The sequence below is a fragment of the Bombyx mori genome, chromosome 6, assembly GCF_030269925.1.
Source record: "Bombyx mori chromosome 6, ASM3026992v2".
Lineage (NCBI taxonomy): Eukaryota > Metazoa > Arthropoda > Insecta > Lepidoptera > Bombycidae > Bombyx > Bombyx mori.
The window spans coordinates 2,714,900-2,733,020 of NC_085112.1; the positions used below are offsets into that span (position 1 = coordinate 2,714,900).

Genomic DNA, 18,121 nt, shown 5'->3' on the forward strand with positions numbered 1-18,121 from the left:
GCAACTGGGAGCTGATGTCATTTCATCTAATCTAACACGTACATACGGTCTGGTATTAATATTTCAGTTCATTAAATTTCATTTTAAACTAAATTGATTTATATAAATATTATAAATCAATTTAGATAAATTTGATTTCAATCCACTCTGCCTAGCTTTTCATAAAAAATAGTTTTTTTTAATTTTGGTTTTTATTGCATAAGTGGGTAGACGAGTTCACGGCCCACTTGATGTTAAGTGGTCACCGGAGTCCATAGACATCTACAACGTAAATGCCACCACCTACCTTGAGACATGAGTTCTAAGGTCTCAGTTTTTACAATACATATATTATGCCTTATGCTTTATGCCTTTTAAAATACATAATGCTTGCCTGATAAATAAAATTTGATTGTACCCTTCGCCTAACCAATAGACAAAATCAAACATACATCGTAATGTCAAATTGAACAAATTTTTTCGCCGATATTCGAGGAGCATTGTTTAAATTAGTGTTTCTTAGTTTAGGCTTAAAGATATGATAATGATGGTTTATTAACTGCGTAGCATATGTGAAAGTGCACAGATGGGGTAAAGTTAAGCAAAGTCACTGGACTTGACTTTTCGGAATCTTTCACAGAATCTACACACAACGTGGTCTCGCCTTGTCGCGGCGGTGGGGCTTACCATCCGGCTATGGAATGAGCTCCCCTCCACGGTGTTTCCCGAGCGCTGTGACATGTCCTTCTTCAAACGAGGCTTGTGGAGAGTATTAAGCGGTAGGCAGCGGCTTGGCTATGCCCCTGGCATTGCTGAAGTCCATGGGCGACGGTAACCACTCACCATCAGGTGGGCCGTATGCTCGTCTGCCTACAAGGGCAATAAAAAAAAAAAAAAAAACACCGTGTTCCATTTCCCACCTTTGCTGGACAAAGGGCGCGTGAAGCGGGAGAGGGCTCCCTTCTGGAGCCCTCTTGGATGCTAGGCCATGGGACATGGTCCCCGGCAGCTCTTTGGCTGCTAAAGGGGAAGGCCCTCCAGAGAGCCTTATTAAAAAAAATCATTTTACTGAGACTTATTTCATTTCATCTTTTCTCCGTTAATTTCATTAGAATTGATTAATGTCTCAAATTGATCAACTCCATTTCATTTAATTGCTTATCATTTTTAATAAAAGAGAAAATACCAAAGATTAGGTTCTATGGAGTGATACTTTCGCCTTTCCAGTTGGAAAAATACAATTACTAAACGTTGTTTGACCACTGAAGTAGGAAACCAATAGGTCTAGGCTCTGTAAATTTGGCCCCCCTTCTTTTATTTTCGGATTTTTTTATTTCTAATTATTTGTTCGTCGTTTGCTCGTTAATGCTCGAATGTAAAAATTGTTTGTTCGTCTTTTGTTTATTTATAATTAATTAAATAAATGATCACCGTTAAGTGGGCCCCCTTTACTAGATATCTTTATTTTATCGCTCAGATTAATTCATTTTGATCAATTATCGTTTGTTCGACGACTATTGGTGATTGTTCGATCATAAAAATAATTAAATTCCCAATTATTAATTATTTTATATTAATGTAATACCGTAATACTTCACGAGATAGCGTTACAAAAAATCCCTTCCCAAAACTATAAAACCGTTGTGATTGTCTACTGAATAAATAATATGTATTCGTATAATAAATAATATAATAAATACTATTTATTCGTAGGTGATTATTTAAGATGTTATGAATATTTCAGTTTTGATTTCATCAAAATAATTTGAACTTTACGAAAAAAAATCTAATTAAGGCTGAGTTAAATTCAGCTTTTTATTTAAGCCTCTTACTGTAGTTTTTAAATTACATTTATGCGGATTGATGTTTCAAAGCTTTCAGATTTCAATTTTAAAATCTGAAATAATTAAGAACAGCGTCATCTACCGTTCACATTTGAAACAGAATTTAAATTGTTTAAATTTGTAAAAGTTGATGTTGATTATTAATAATTAATTGAGCGTTTCATTAGCTTTTAAGCTGAGTGACTATTTATAATTTATTTTTATTCTACTGTCTATTTTTGTTAAGTAATAAATGAGTAAACAATAATAATTAACAAAAAGATATGAAATCCCAACAAAAACAGTTTTACTGTAAAAAATTGCGCCAAGTCCACGTTTATAAAACTCAGCTCAATAACATTTGCACTTTACAAAAAAAATAAGACTTCGATAACTTTCATTCTCTACAAAAAGATGTGAAATACAAAAAAATACCAAGAAACCGTCATAATGTTGAAAAAATAAAAAAATATATATTTGAAAATTTAAAAATTCAAAAAAATATATATTTATCGTACTTGGCGCGCGTCATTGAGTACCCCAAATTTTTTGGGAAGAATTTCAACCCGAGAAAAAAACCATTTTGCTTTAATATACAGTGAAAGCTGTAAAAAGTTACCCAGGTTGTCTTTTTCGCTCTTGTTGGCGTTTTATGAGAAATTGAGACAGAACTATCGATTTATATATATATATATATAAATACACACACATTTATTCAATTAACATCAAATTATGTTAGCGCTTCTGTTTCTGTTGGTATTAAAAGTAGTTAGCGTGATATGTGATGTGTAGGGAGGAGATGCATTTGACTAGAGATGTGTGGAAAAGGTAGAGGGGGAAGAGGTCGACCAAAGAAGACTTGGATGGAGTGTGTGAATGACGACATGTGAGAAAGGGAGTGGAGTGAGCGTTGAGATGACGGCTGCTAGAAGGGAATGGAAAACTAAAATTCGCTGTGCCGACCCTACTTAGTGGGATAAGGTGGAGACAATGAGGAGATTTTTAAGGATATATCTATCGTGTAATAGAAACTGAACCCGGAAAAATATGGATTTGCGGAATTACTCAATTGATACACATACATCTCAAGTATCAAGATTGGTGGCAGCATTAACGTTGAAATTATATCTATTGGTTTCGATGTCTGCTCAACACCGGACGGGCCGTGAGCCTGTTCAGAAGTCTAAGCTAAAAAAAGGACTTGTGAATCTACTCATTGTTATACCTAATACGTTTCGTAAACAATTCATTCTAGTTATTTTTTTCTTACCTATGCTCATAGACTTGAGAGGCTATTTAAGCTTCACCGTAGCGTGTAGGTGAGCTTTCGGGGCTCAAATCGTGTTGCTAACACTGGCCCTAACAAGAGCAGTGTTTCACAGAATCTACCACCGGAACGGAAACGCGACCCTCTGAGAAGATCCGGCGAGAAACTCAGTGGGCCGAGTTAATTCTATACGAGTTCTAAGGCCGCCACATAAACAAAATACAAAATACTCGCCAAAACAAAGACTTAAATGCCCCTAAAATATATTATTTCGGTATCGTTCAATCATTAGGTCGTGCCTATCGCCGGGCGGAGAGCCGCCGGGTCCCGGGCGAGGCGATGGAATTAAATCGCACGCACGACACTTCCTCCCTCTCCCTCCCACTTAAACTTAGGGCTGCCTCCCTTTACTGTTATTTTTGCATTTTAAAAGCCTCTACAATTTCTGCCGCTGGGGGCTTTTACTGCATTCCTAGGCGGATCGACAGTATATGATGGCTATGTTGGGCTTGAGATATAAGTTCTAAGGTCTCAAGTATAGTTACAACGGCTGCCCCACCCTTCAAGCCGAAACGCATTACTGCTTCACGGCAGAAATAGGCAGGTTTTTAAGTCGTTTTCGTTGCAAACTCGCACTAAGCACACAGGACGGCGGTATCTATCCGTGCGAGCTCACAGAGCCCTCCACCGTTAGTAATTACGTAAATTATATTTTTTGCGAATTTCGTATAAGTAACACGATATTCCTTCATAATCAAAGTCATTCGTGAGCATGTTCTAAGTAAACCTGGAGGTAGGACCTCTTGTGAGTACGGACTCACAACCCGTACGGACGGGTAGGTACCACCACCCTGCCTATGTCTGCAGTAATGCGTTTCGACCTATACAGGGTGGCCGGATCATTGACATCCAAAAAAAAATTTTGGTCTCTCCAAAAAAAAATTTTGGTAGCTCCAGCCGCTAGCTCCAGCCGCTAGCTCCAGCCGCTAGCTCCAGCCGCTTGCACCAGCCGCTAGCTCCAGCCGCTTGCACCAGCCGCTTGCACCAGCCGCTAGCTCCAGCCGCTTGCACCAGCCGCTAGCTCCAGCCGCTAGGTCCAGCCGCTAGCCCCAGCCGCTAGGTCCAGCCGCTGGCACCAGCCGCTAGCTCCAGCCGCTAGCTCCAGCCGCTTGCTCCAGCCGCTTGCACCAGCCGCTGGCACCAGCCGCTAGTTCCAGCCGCTTGCACCAGCCGCTTGCACCAGCCGCTTGCACCAGCCGCTTGCACCAGCCGCTAGCTCCAGCCGCTAGCTCCAGCCGCTAGCTCCAGCCGCTAGCTCCAGCCGCTAGCTCCAGCCGCTAGCTCCAGCCGCTAGCTCCAGCCGCTAGCTCCAGCCGCTAGCTCCAGCCGCTACCTCCAGCCGCTAGCTCCAGCCGCTAGCTCCAGCCGCTAGGTCCAGCCGCTAGGTCCAGCCGCTAGCTCCAGCCGCTAGGTCCAGCCGCTAGCCCCAGCCGCTAGGTCCAGCCGCTAGCTCCAGCCGCTAGCTCCAGCCGCTAGCTCCAGCCGCTGGCTCCAGCCGCTAGCTCCAGCCGCTGGCTCCAGCCGCTAGCTCCAGCCGCTGGCACCAGCCGCTAGCTCCAGCCGCTGGCACCAGCCGCTTGCACCAGCCGCTAGCTCCAGCCGCTTGCACCAGCCGCTAGCTCCAGCCGCTAGCTCCAGCCGCTAGCTCCAGCAACTAGCTCCAGCCGCTTGCACCAGCCGCTAGCTCCAGCCGCTTGCACCAGCCGCTTGCACCAGCCGCTAGCTCTAGCAACAAGCCCCAGCTGTTAGCGCCAGCATTTAGTACCAGCCGCTAGCTCCAGCAACTAGCACCAGCCGCTAGCTCCAGCAACAAGCCCCAGCTTAACAGCTAACGCGCCAGCATTTAGTACCAGCCGCTAGCTCCAGCAACTAGCACCAGCCGCTAGTTCCAGCAACTAGCACCAGCCGCTAGCTCTAGCAACAAGCCCCAGCTGTTAGCGCCAGCATTTAGTACCAGCCGCTATCTCCAGCCGCTTGCACCAGCCGCTTGCACTAGCCGCTTGCACCAGCCGCTAGCTCCAGCCGCTTGCACCAGCCGCTAGTTCCAGCCACTAGCTCCAGCCGCTAGCTCCAGCCGCTTGCACCAGCCGCTAGCTCCAGCCGCTTGCACCAGCCGCTTATACCAGCCGCTTGCACCAGCCGCTAGCTCCAGCCGCTCGCACCAACCGCTAGCTCCAGCAACTTGCACCAGCCGCTAGCTCTAGCAACAAGCCCCAGCCGTTAGCGCCAGCATTTAGTACCAGCCGCTTGCACCAGCCGCTAGCTCCAGCCGCTCGCACCAACCGCTAGCTCCAGCAACTTGCACCAGCCGCTTGCACCAGCCGCTAGCTCCAGCCGCTTGCACTTTAACTTTATATTATGTTTTGACTAAATAAGAACTAAGGGTTTAATAGGGTTTAATACCTTTATATAATTTATATCATAGAGATTATGAAAACTACAGTAAAGAGGCTTAAATAAAAAGCTGAACTAAACTCAGCCTTAATAAGAATTTTTTTCGGAATTCAGTAGTAAAGTTCAAGTTATTTTGATGAAATCAAAACTGAAATATTCATAACATCTTAAACAATCACCTACGAATAAATATTATTTATGATATTATTTATTATACGAATAAATATTATTTATTCAGTAGACAATCACAACGGTTTTATAGTTTTGGGAAGGGATTTTTTGTAACGCCATCTCGTGAAGTATTTCGGTATTACATTAATATAAAATAATTAATAATTGGGAATTTAATTATTTTTATGATCGAACAATCACCAATAGTCATCGAACAAACGAGAATTGATCAAAATGAATTAATCTGAGCGATAAAAATAAAGATATCTAGTAAAGGGGGCCCACTTAACGGCGATAATTTATTTAATTAATTAATTATAAATAAACAAAAGACGAACAAATAATTAAAAATGAAAAAAATCCGAAAATCAAAAAAGGGGGCCCAATTTACAGAGCCATAGGTCTATGTGTTTGACACACTGAAGTAGGATCACAGAACACTATTACTTCTAGAGTAGGATGGTTTGACACGCTATGTTGTGATGTTGACACGTCAATGACGTCAAGTTAAATGTGGCAGCCGTCTCAAATTGGAAACAGCTGATGATTGTTTGTGTGTTTTGTATCAAAATTTAAGGCCTTATTCAATTCAACTAACATGGATGTAAGTATTAATATAGTGTAAAGGTTGAAATACCGTACATGTTTTCATATCATTAATAGAATCATCAATTATTAGGAAAGCAACATCCCCATCGATATAAACATAGGAAAGCTTCAAGACTGGTTGATCAGTCGTAGGCACGTCTCTAAAGATTGGCAGAAGAATGTCATAGCTGTGAGAGAGAAGATCAACAATGCCATCCAAGACATGCCGGCTCACCAAGACATAGCTGCTTTACTCTCAGGCAGCTACATAAATTATTTCCACTGCTTAAAAATCATTGAAATACTAAAAGAAACTGAGGCTGATACTAAAAATTTGTTCGGGAGATACGGGTCACAGAGGATGAAGGACTGGCAGGATGTTGTGAGGAACTATGAGAAGGAGAACTTGTATTTAGCAGAGGCAGCACAGATGCTGGTCAGGAATATTAGTTATGAGATTCCAGGGTTGAAGAGGCAGATTGCCAAAGAGGAACAGGCACAAGCGGTAAGCTCAGATTATTTAATTTATATACAGATTCAGACATGATTGAGTTGACCGTAAAGTTTTTTTCCCCACACCACTACAATGGCAGACAGAGTAGATTTGTAAAGCTAAACTACCTTGTAAAATGAGGAAAGCATTTTTTAGCTTTTAGTCAAATTCATGAATGTATATTAATTTATGGCACACACTAGCTAATGAAGAGTAGTGTAATTTTCATAGTTACTATACAATTGAGATAATAGACCTGAAGTTCAAGGTTAGTGGAGACATTCATGCTGTGATCTCTGTGGGCTCTGGTAACTTTCTTACTGGTGGTAGGACTTCTTGCGAGTTTGCATAGGGAGGTACTAACACCCTACCTATTTCTGCCGTGAAGCAGTAATAAGATTTGGTTTGAAGGGTTTTTTTTTTTATTGCTTAGATGGGTGGACGAGCTCACAGCCCACTTGGTGTTAAGTAGTTACTGGAGCCCATATACATCTACAACGTAAATGCGCCACCCACCTTGAGATATAAGTTATAAGGTCTCAGTATAGTTACAAAGGGTGGGGCAGCCATGGTAATTAATTATCAATAATTAAAAAAAAAACTGCTAAACATGGTATGGCCGAGATTTTGTTCACCTTTATATGAGTCGTCTATTATCAATGGTGGCCTTCTGTGCATTTGGACAAAAAAATGTTATTGATATGTCAATACACATTGATTTGAATATAATCGTCTCCTTCAAAGAATACAGTTCAAAACCTGCATTAAATAAAGGTTAATACTTAACCTGTTATTTATTTAAGATGTCGTTCAGAAGAGTTTTGTGACTGCCAATGGAATACAAAGTCAATAATTCGTTTTTCTGATTTACCAATAATTGTCCAAAAGTCACATTGCCGGCTTTGATAATAGTCGACTCATATGCAATGTTTGAGGTTAAAAAGCATTTATACGTTACTTATGTTAAGCTAAACGAAACAAAAACATCATTAAAATAAAATAAAAATTATGAATTCACAAAAGTAATAACCTAATATGATGTAGTATTAGTATAATAGTGAAGAATTTTTGAGGGTTGCAAATTGCGAAGGTGACCATTGACTTACATTTGGAGGCTTCCGAAATCTAGATACAAGACACGAGTTTTAGACATTGTACATTCTGTATGATACAATGACATAGAAGATGAGATATTCTATTTAGTTACTGTTTTGGCTTGGGTTCCTCATGGAATGACCCAGGTTTGAACTCTTTTTGAACTTTTGGGATATTATAAAGTGATTAATAATTAATAATTTACTCAATAATAATAGTTGTTAACAAATAATTCTAGCAACCGTAACAGTAATGATTCTTCAAATACATTTGTTGCAGGACTTTGAAAAGAAGCATGCAGACTATCTAAAGAATGAAGCATCAAGTAAATCAGAGTTTCTGGCTTTGTGTAAACAACTTGGTATCCAAGGTGAGAAGATCAAGAGAGAATTAGTGGCGAAACTGCAGGAGCTGCCTGAGATATATGACCAAGTGAGATATTATTAAGTATATTAAAAAATTAAGAAATTTTGCCAATGTTTATCCTGTTTTGTTGTCATTCATGATTAATGTCTATGGTAACATAGTACACATTCTTCACAATGTTGCACAAATTCCTTTTTTCCATCTAAGTTAATATTCGAGTGCTATGCTATTCTATTCTATTAGCTCACAGACTTTCACTGCTGGACATAGGCCTCCCCCAAGCCTCGCCATAAAGATCGATCCTGCGCTGCATGGATCCAGAGGATCCCGGCGAAACTTTAAGCTATGCTATACATTTCATTAATTAGTGAAAATTAAGCTTTTGTTTCAGATAGGGAAATCACTAAAACCACTCCAGCCAGGTATAGAGTTATACAATGCATTCACAAAGTATATCCTCGGTGAGGATTCTCCAGAAGCTTTACCAATTTTGCAATATGTGATTATTCACGGCAATACTACAGTGTATGAATGGAGTTACGGAGAACCTCCTTTGAGCTTGGAGCCAGATCCTATACATATCGAATTAGATGATGACGAAGAACAGGCTTCTGGAGATCAGGTGAGAAAAGTTTTGTTTAGCTTAAGCTGTTTAAGGCAGTAGGGATTGTCAAACACATCTGTTTAGTAGATCTTTTCTCAGTATTGCTCTAGAATTTTCTTTATTCACATTCTTGTGGGCTCCAAATAATATTATTCCTTTAATAAAGCCGAAAATTAACTTCTTAGTGATCTTTTTACAACTTAACTGAATATCATGAAAAGCCATTGCCAAGAATAGAGAAAGATTTAGATTTTTTCCATTAACCTGTACTACAAGTAAAAGCTAGTATTTTATTAAAATTAAAAAGGTAAAAAACTTTTTGGAGTTATACTTCTTTAGGCGCGTTATGAAAAATTGATGAGAGTGAAATTTTACGATGCGCGCGCACCGTGACACAAAATTAACAGAAATGAAGTTGCCCACTAAATCGCTCATTACAATACGACCGACGTAACTTGGCGAGTCTGAATATAGCCGCAGGTGAACTTTCCGAACCGTACCGAGAATTACCGAATTTATACGATGTCAAGAAAAGGGATGTCCAATATGGGTGTTTGAGGATGTTGTTTAATCGATTTTTTTTCAAATTCATTAAAATTTAAAAAGAAACGCGTACATAAGTACACGCACCCTTTTTTTACCTGTTTTAATTATACAATACACAACTTTCAGCAATTAAAATGAGTTACTATTCTAGAGAAATACAATTTTATTTCTGTATACACTAGATAAGATACCTTCATAACACTATTCCATGATGAAATAGGTAAAAATACAACAGAGTTTAATAGTTTGACATTTAGTAGTTAGAAATTTAGTAGTTGATGCCTATTTCTGCCATGAAGCAGTAATGCGTTTCGGCTTGGAAGGTGGGGCAGCCGTTGTAACTATACTTGAGACCTTAGAACTTATATCTCAAGGTGGGTAGCGCATTTACGTTGTTGATGTCTATGGGTTCCAGTAACACCAGGTGGGCTGTGAGTTCTTCCACCAATCTAAGCAATAAAAAAAAAAAACACCTTAACAAAGTTTCATAAGTCAAGATACATTCAGTTTATAAATATTTTTCAGATAGATTTTGGGGACAACAATGATATAGATTTTTCTTCTATCGATGCTTCAGGCGCAGGGATTGACTTCGGAGATGGGGATGGGGCTGCTGAAATAGACTGGGGCAATATTGATATTGCTTCGGCCGATGAAAATGTAAGTGTTTTGTGTTGTATAGACAGCCCATTCAGTGATAAGTGAATGGAAGTTGCAGGAGAGTGTTTTGTGATTAAACAGGTTTGTGCAACCCAATGTTTGTTGCGTAGTAATAGTCTTGATTTAAATGTAGAGAATGCCTGTAAGAATGATTATCCATTATGATTGTGATAATGCGTGAAGCAAAAACTTTGTACCCCTTTTCACAAAAATTGCGCGGACGGAGGAGTATGAAATTTTCCACACTTATAGTGAATATAGAGAAGAAGTGCAGAATGCTAATATTTTTTTTAAATCATGGATTAAAAATACATTAAATCAATAAAGAAAACATTACACACACTACCATGTATTTGACACACACACATACACTCTTTGTTCATTGTCAAACTTTTGTTATTGCTTAAAGTTTGTAGTCAAATTGAGAATAGGTTAGTATTGTTTATCTTTAATATTACGAGTATTTGTCTATAGTGTAGTCTTGGCGAAATCTGTAACAATAGAACCATAATAATGTTGAAACTTATAATTTCAATTAATTATAGTCGAATTTCGACTACTGCGGGACCACTAGTGATTGTGATTGGACCACAGTCCTAAGGCGACTGCTATTATGACTAAAAATATTACAACCTTTGCGTTTTAGAGTTCCAATAATAAACCAGTGTGTGGTCTCAAGAAGTTACGCTTCAATGAACTTCTCTTTACAGAGTCTTTTGGCTGATATAGAAGCTGTGTCTTTGGAAGGGGCGGGGATAGTAATAGAGGAGCAAGGGATGACCGGTGGAGTTGCGAGGGGCAAAGATGCTCTGACGTTATTGGACAACCCCTCTACAAGGAACCAGTTCATCGATCAACTCGTTGAGGTAACACAAGCTTACTGACCACAAATTCTAGTTGCCAAAATGGCTTAATGTAACTTTGCAGTACTCATAAAATGCAGCATATGCAGCTTACGTTCGAGAAAATAAAACTACTGAATTTATATATACAAAGTTGCGTTGCGAATGGGAGGGGGTTTCAAATATTTTTGTTCCGAATCTAAATTTACTTCCGTGTACAAATTCATTCATTTTGTGTAAAAGACACTAAGTTTCTATACTATAAATTTGACATTCAGGATTTAAATTTCGTTCCACCATCTCAGTGAGAGTTGTGACGTCACCACTGATGACGTCACTCCATTTTAAAACGAACGGGTGCCGTCTATAATAATCAAACATACAGAAGCGCAAAGTTCAGCTGTTTCAACACTGTATACATATGTTTTATATATATAGCATAAGATAACTTAAGATATGTATATGTATATTTATGTATATTGAAATAGCGTGCATTTTTACTGGTGGTAGGACCTCTTGTGAGTCCGCGTGGGTGGGTACCACCAACCTGCCTATTTCTGCCGTGAAGCAGTAATGCGTTTCGGTTTGAAGTGTGGGGCAGCCTTTGTAACTATACTTGAGACCTCAGAACTTGTATCTCAAAGTGGGTGGCGCATTTACGCTGTGGATGTCTATGCGCTCCAGTAACCACTTAACACCAGGTGGGCTGTGAGCTCGTCCACCGGTCTAAGCAATAAATAAATTCGAATGTTTCCCAGCTCGAGTCGTTCCTGAAGATGCGCGTGTACGAGACGACGAGTGCGGCGGAGTCCCACACGCTGTCGCTGCTGCAGCAGCTGCCGGCGGAGAGCGAGCCGGCGCTGCGGGGCATGCTGGGCGCCGTGCAGCGCGCCGCCGCCGCCCTCGCCGCGCCCGACCTCGCGCACCTGCACAACGTCAAGCACTCGCCCAGGTCAGCCCTTCTAACAACCTATAAACAACGATCAGGAGACTTGTTGAAGTGAAACTTCTTTATCAACGTAGGGAGGAAAAAACGTATGTAACATTTTTCGGTTACGCGCCATCTTAATTTCTTCCGTTACGCGCCATGTTTATTTTATTTCTATTTAGTTTTTTATCAACAGATGTCGCTGAACGTAAATTCAACAATTCCTGAATCGCGGTGACGAGATGTTACACATTTGATAGACGTTTTCGTATTTCTCTTGCTAAATCACACTTACCTTGCGTAGGGATACCGTGATTATGCAAGCGGTTACCGCAGGATGAGGCTGCTCCATTGCACTGCGGAGTAGTGATGTGAACCGATTACAATTTCTGGCTCCGGTTTATTACCGGTTTTTTCTCAAAAAAACCGGTTTTTTAGGTATTTTTAGGTTTTTTCCATAAAGGCTAAATAATCACTAAATTTATGTGCAAACGAAGTTTTCGTCATACAATTAATTAGGTGAGCATATTTTATATGGGCTTTTAACGATCATATTTATATTATCCAATAATAAAAAGCTTTTTATTTTTGATCTAATACTATTGTATTAAATCGAAATTGTGATGCAAGAAGCATAGTTGGTCCACTGCGTCATCCAGAAGCCTGCTCCTACTGGATGTTAACACGTACCCCGACGTCGAAAACAAACGTTCGGAAGGCACAGAAGTTGCTGGGACTGATAGGTATTTAAATGCTATTTTGTTTAAAGGCCTTTAAATGACTATTGCTCATCCAAAAAGTGCCAGCAATTTCAGTGTGGTTTCCTATGGCGGCTTCAGTCTCAATATACATTCGCACTATACTCACTGCGGCCACCGTGGCGTTCGGAATAATGTAATGTACTGTTTTGTCAATGTAATGCACGGTAATTTGAGTCTGAAACACAGTTTTTTTTAGGTAGCTTGTATATTTGATCTGGTAGCACTGGTATGAACTGTGTAATGTAACACATAATTAAAAACCGGTATTCTTAAATAAAAACCGGTGTTTATCGGTATGTATAAAAACCGGTTTTTCTCCGGTTTTCTTCGAACCGGCTTACATCCCTACTGCGGAGTGGTTGACTCTTGCGATTATTTTAATTTTTTTTAATTTTCACTTCCACCGTGTGTGACTTGCACCCACACACACACACCTTTTTACTTTTTTTAATACATTTTAATTAGCTTTAGACGTATGTTTGAATGTATGTTGTATGTTTGTAACGGAATCTTTGAACATGATTTTGACCCCCTTCATAACGTCAGATGAACTCAAAATTTGGTATAGTTATTAAGGACCGATGACAATTCAATATTTAAAAAAATAATAAAAAAGTTGAAATTCAACTAAAAAATGAAAAATAAATAATAGTTTAAAAAAACTAACAAAATACGCTTTTATAGAAAATCCAACTAAAAATAAAAATAAATTTTAATAAATTTCAATTAAAATTAATGTAGGAAAAATATGTTATTGTAAAAAAAGCGTGGGGTGCATGGGGGTGTATAATTCCTTACATGGGTGAACGAGCTCACAGCCCACCCGATGTTTAACAACAACCTCTTAATAAGAGGTTACTGGAGCCCATAGACATTTACAACGTAAATGCATCACCTACCTTGGCATATAAGTTCTAAGGTATCACAGTATAGTTACAACGGCTGCCCCACCCTTCAAGTCGAAACGCATTACTGCTTCACGGCAGAAATAGGCGGGGTGGTGGTACCTACCCGTGCGGACTTACAAGAGGTCCTACCACCAATAAAAAACCCGGTTCTAGTCTTTTTTTCTTTTTTGTTTATTACGCTTGTAGGCAGACGAGCATACGGCCCACTTGATGGTGAGTGGTTACCGTCGCCCATAGACTCAGCAATACCAGGGGCAGAGCCAAGCCGCTGCCTACCGTTAAGTACTCTCCACAGGCCTCGTTTGAAGAAGTCTAAGCGTTGTTGAGATCTGAGCCGATGTCAACTGGCGTTTGGCTCCAGTGCCAATGAATATATATATATCGTACAGGTACGTGGACGTGCTGACGGCTCAGCTAAAGCAGAAGCTGGTACTGTGCGAGAAGCTGTCGAAGCTGGCGGCGCGAGCGGCCGAACAGCGAACGGCGGCGAACGTTCGCGCCGCCGAACTAAGGCCGGTGCTCTCTAAAATCATAGAGAGAACTAAACAGTTGCAAGCGCAGGTAAGTCTAACGGGAATTTTGTTTTAATATATTCTTGTTAAATTTCTCGAATTAGATACGCCCACACTAAATTTTCTCATATAGCATAGTAGAATTTCGCTCGTTGGAGCAGGAGCTAGGCGTCTTCGGCATGACGTGGGAGCTAGAACGGACTGCCCAAGGCCGATGTAAATGAAATACGTACTCAACAACTGTTCACGATTGACTTCCACGGTGAAGGAATAACATCGTGTAATAAAAAAGTCAAACCCGCAAAATTATAATTTGCGTAATTACTGGCGGTAAGACCTCTTGTGAGACCGCGCGGGTGGGTACCATCACCCTGCCTATTTCTGCCCTGAAGCAGTAACCCGTTTCGGTATGAAGGGCGGGGCAGCCGATGTAACTATACTTGAGATCTTGGAACTTATATCTCAAGGTGGGTGGCGCATTTACGTTGTGTATGTCTATGGGCTCCAGTAACCACTTAACACCAGGTGGGCTGTGAGCTCGTCCACCCATCAGCTTTCAATATAGTAAATTATTTGCCGTCAATGCTTCCAATAGGTACGCCTCTCTTATTATTTATATTATCACTCTAATCTCTTTAAGAAGTCATACGTGAACATGTTCAAAATACGTCTTTTATTTATTTCCATTAGAACTAAGCGTGCGTTGTCTATGAGTTTGAACGCTGATTATGGATAAAGTGCGCAATTTTGTTTTGTCATAATATGAATTTCCGTTTCCTATTTTCAGATCGAAAGCGACATATCGAAGAAGTACAAGGGCAGGCCGGTCAACATTATCGGCGGTGTTAAATTCTTGTAGTCGTAAGCTTTATAAATCCATCCGGGACCATCAGAACTCAAGGCAGCACAGCCCAATATAGGAACTGGTATATTAATGTGGCAAAGCAACATTTCGGTTTAATTATAGAATGAATAACTGGAAAGGGATCACGCACGGTCATTCGGACCCAAATTAGGATTCCCTGTGTTATGGGTACCAGAAACTGATATACATACATACTTGTATATATTTAAATACCTCTCCTCAGAATTCCGTGGATCCCGCACCCTAACCCATGCACCAGCCCGCTGAGTTTCTCGCCGGATCTTCTCAGCGGGTCGCGACTCCGATCCGGTAGTAGATTCATTCGCGAAGCAATTGCTCTTGAGTTGTTAGGTCTCCCTCGGAGGCGCTCGGGCAGCTGTTAGCAAATCCCACCCCTCCTGGCTGAGCCTTTGCTCGCCCACCTGTCCTGGTGAAACTGGAAAGGCCTCCGGGCCACCAGTAATCTTCCAATCATAAAAAAAAAGTCCAAATACGAATCCTCAAGTTCTTCGGGCACATCACTCGTAATGAGGACTCCGTTGAGCGGTTGGTGGTGCAACACGATGGACTGACCTCATAAAATCTGTGACTCATTCCAACGTGTGATTCCAAGTGAAACGATTGCTCTCACTTTGCGAAGTATCGTGCCACATGGCGTCACATCGCGAGAGCAGAGTGTACGAATAGGAAGAATATATATAATTACTAGCGACCCGCCCTCGCTTCGCTTCGGAAACTGTAATTTATTATTGATTTCTCCACTATTTAATGGATGTTATTATACATATAAACCTTCCTCTTCAATCACTCTATCTATTAAAAAAAACCGCATCAAAATCCGTTGCGCAGTTTTGAAGATTTAACCATACATAGGGATATAGGGACAGAGAAAGCGACTTTGTTTTATACTACGTAGTAATACATAGGTAATAATTAACCAGAGCAATGAAGCCTGTTCATAACACAATGTTTGCCCGATGCGGGAATCGAACCCACGACCCTCTGCGCAACAGTCGAGGCTGCTGTCTTCAAGGGTGGAACAGCGGTTGTAAAAGAAAAACTGAGATTTGGAACTCATGTCTCGAGGTGGGTGATGATGATGTTGTTGATGTCTATGGGTCCCGGTAACCAATTAAAACCAGGTGGACCGTGAGATCATTCACCCGACTTTTAAAGAATAATAAAAAGTCATCATCACATGGGCATATAATATCTTCTTGGCAAAAATATATAAGGGTGCTTAGTGCGAGTTTTTTAACGTTCTCGATAGCGTAAAAGTTAACTCAAATTTATATGCAGTTGGAACAGCGCCCCTAGCGGCAAACGTAGGCAAACGTTCCAACTCCATACAAATTTCAGATAACTTTTACGCTATTGAGCTACGTTTACGCTAAGCACACAATTCTTATATTGGAATAAAAAAGCATACAATGATCTAACGCGAACATACTTTTAGCTTTAAAGCTCAAATTAAGCATTCTTTTGTCTTTAAAAATATATTTTTTGCAAATTCGACTCTAACCTGTTGCTGTGAAAGTTTATTTTTGTACAGTCTCATATGTAGTACATTTGTCCTTGTTCTGATCGAAAAATAGTTTTATATACACGTTATGTATGTTTAAATAAATATTATGTTTTTATAAAGTTTTTTGTATTATTTATAACAATAAAAAACATTTTTTTTAAACCCTTAATTTTATTTACATTAACGAGTCGAGTAAACGAGTCTATGATCAATAAAATTGATTTGAGGTTGTTCATGATCGCGACTTTGTCATATTCGCGAACTCATTGTCATAAAGCAAGGTATATCTATAATAAATAATAAATGAAGACTAAAGAACAAAAATCCAAGGCATCAAATAATTGAAAAAAAAAAGAAATCGATTGCCATAGTGAAAAAAAAGAAGAAAAAAAGTTATAGATTTGAAGCTTGTAGTAGGGAAAAAACAACACCAGCTGTCTAAATGATAGATTTTAACATACGTAATACCTACGTATAGTTTTGTAAAATATTTTTGTAATAGGAATTTTGAAATTAAAAAATAAACTCCCAAAGAAATACTACTTCTACAATTCTTGGTTGGCGAAGTTAATCAACCGCGAGTCTGCAACAGTCACATTACAGGGACGTATTTACCCGAAAACAAAAACAAATTTCTAGATTTGAAAATTAATAGTTTACGTTTGGCTATTAGTAATTTGATGAAGAAATTATTTAGAGTTTGTCAATAATGTGAGTGGCTGCAATTTTTTCGTAAATTTTACTTTTGCAGTCTTTTATCTGCATCTCCTCAACCACCAGTCTACCCAATGCTGAGTGTAGATCTCTTGATATGCACTCCGTTCTTTATCCGCATAAATACTAGTAGTCTATGAAATCGTATACAACCTTACCTGATGGAGCAGTGGTACTTATTGGATATCAAAATAAAAGAACCGCTACAAACATATTCATATCTAAAAACTTTATCAATAATATATTTCTGAAATAGTATTGGATTCATATGATATCTGGCTTACAAATCAATTCTTTTAAACATCATTCAATTTCCACGCGATGGTAGTTGCTCGGCTACTTATCAGAGTGTACGTGGCTTCGACTTGATTGAGCTGTTGCTGTTACAAGGCGCTAATTCCATAGTTATCCGTAGGTATCCGTTTGAAGCATCGTCATTTTTTCATTGTCATTAATATTTTACATCGATATTTTAAATGATAGTATTTGCTTTGGTGTATCTTTGGACTTGAGGACCACTTAACTTCAGGGAGGCCGTGCTCACATCTGCTTGTTTAGGCCACTTAAAATATACAGCATCCAGTCATTTCACGAGAATTTCTTAAAGTTTTATAATTCGCCCCAATTTGTTTCTGAGTGCGCCCCAGTGTTAAAGTCAAAGTTATTTCATGCTTTCCATTCTCCGTAAATTAGTTACTAAGATAGTGGAAGTTAGTAAACTTTATAATTCAATTGACTGTTTATGACATAACGTATTTTAGATTTTAGATTAGTTTACGATAAAGACTACAATTTCACTTAGTCTTAAGTGATCATCTTCGTCAATGACCTTTAGCAATATCCCTGACATTTACTTCATTAAACAAATCTGCCCTGAGTTTTGATGCAATATCACTTTTTGAGCCCATATCGTGAGCTCACGCGGATTGATTACCAATTGGCTTTTTAGGAATGAAAATGGTAGATTAAGGTAGGTAACGAAAATCGGGAAAGTTCGATAGTTATAAGATATTACTCTGA

At 39.6% G+C, this 18,121-nt stretch overlaps 1 protein-coding gene across 1 annotated transcript; it reads left to right on the top strand.

The window, feature by feature from the left end:
* Window positions 1-6,133: 6,133 nt before the first annotated feature.
* On the top strand, window positions 6,134-16,506 carry LOC101744588 (CDK5 regulatory subunit-associated protein 3). Its single transcript, XM_038011558.2, has 9 exons — window positions 6,134-6,298; window positions 6,374-6,787; window positions 8,150-8,302; window positions 8,628-8,858; window positions 9,912-10,046; window positions 10,757-10,912; window positions 11,647-11,840; window positions 13,875-14,046; window positions 14,785-16,506. The coding sequence occupies exons 1-9, from the start codon at window positions 6,293-6,295 to the stop codon at window positions 14,854-14,856; spliced, it is 1,533 nt and encodes a 510-aa protein (XP_037867486.1). The 5' UTR covers window positions 6,134-6,292; the 3' UTR covers window positions 14,857-16,506.
* The last annotated feature ends 1,615 nt before the right edge of the window (window positions 16,507-18,121 follow it).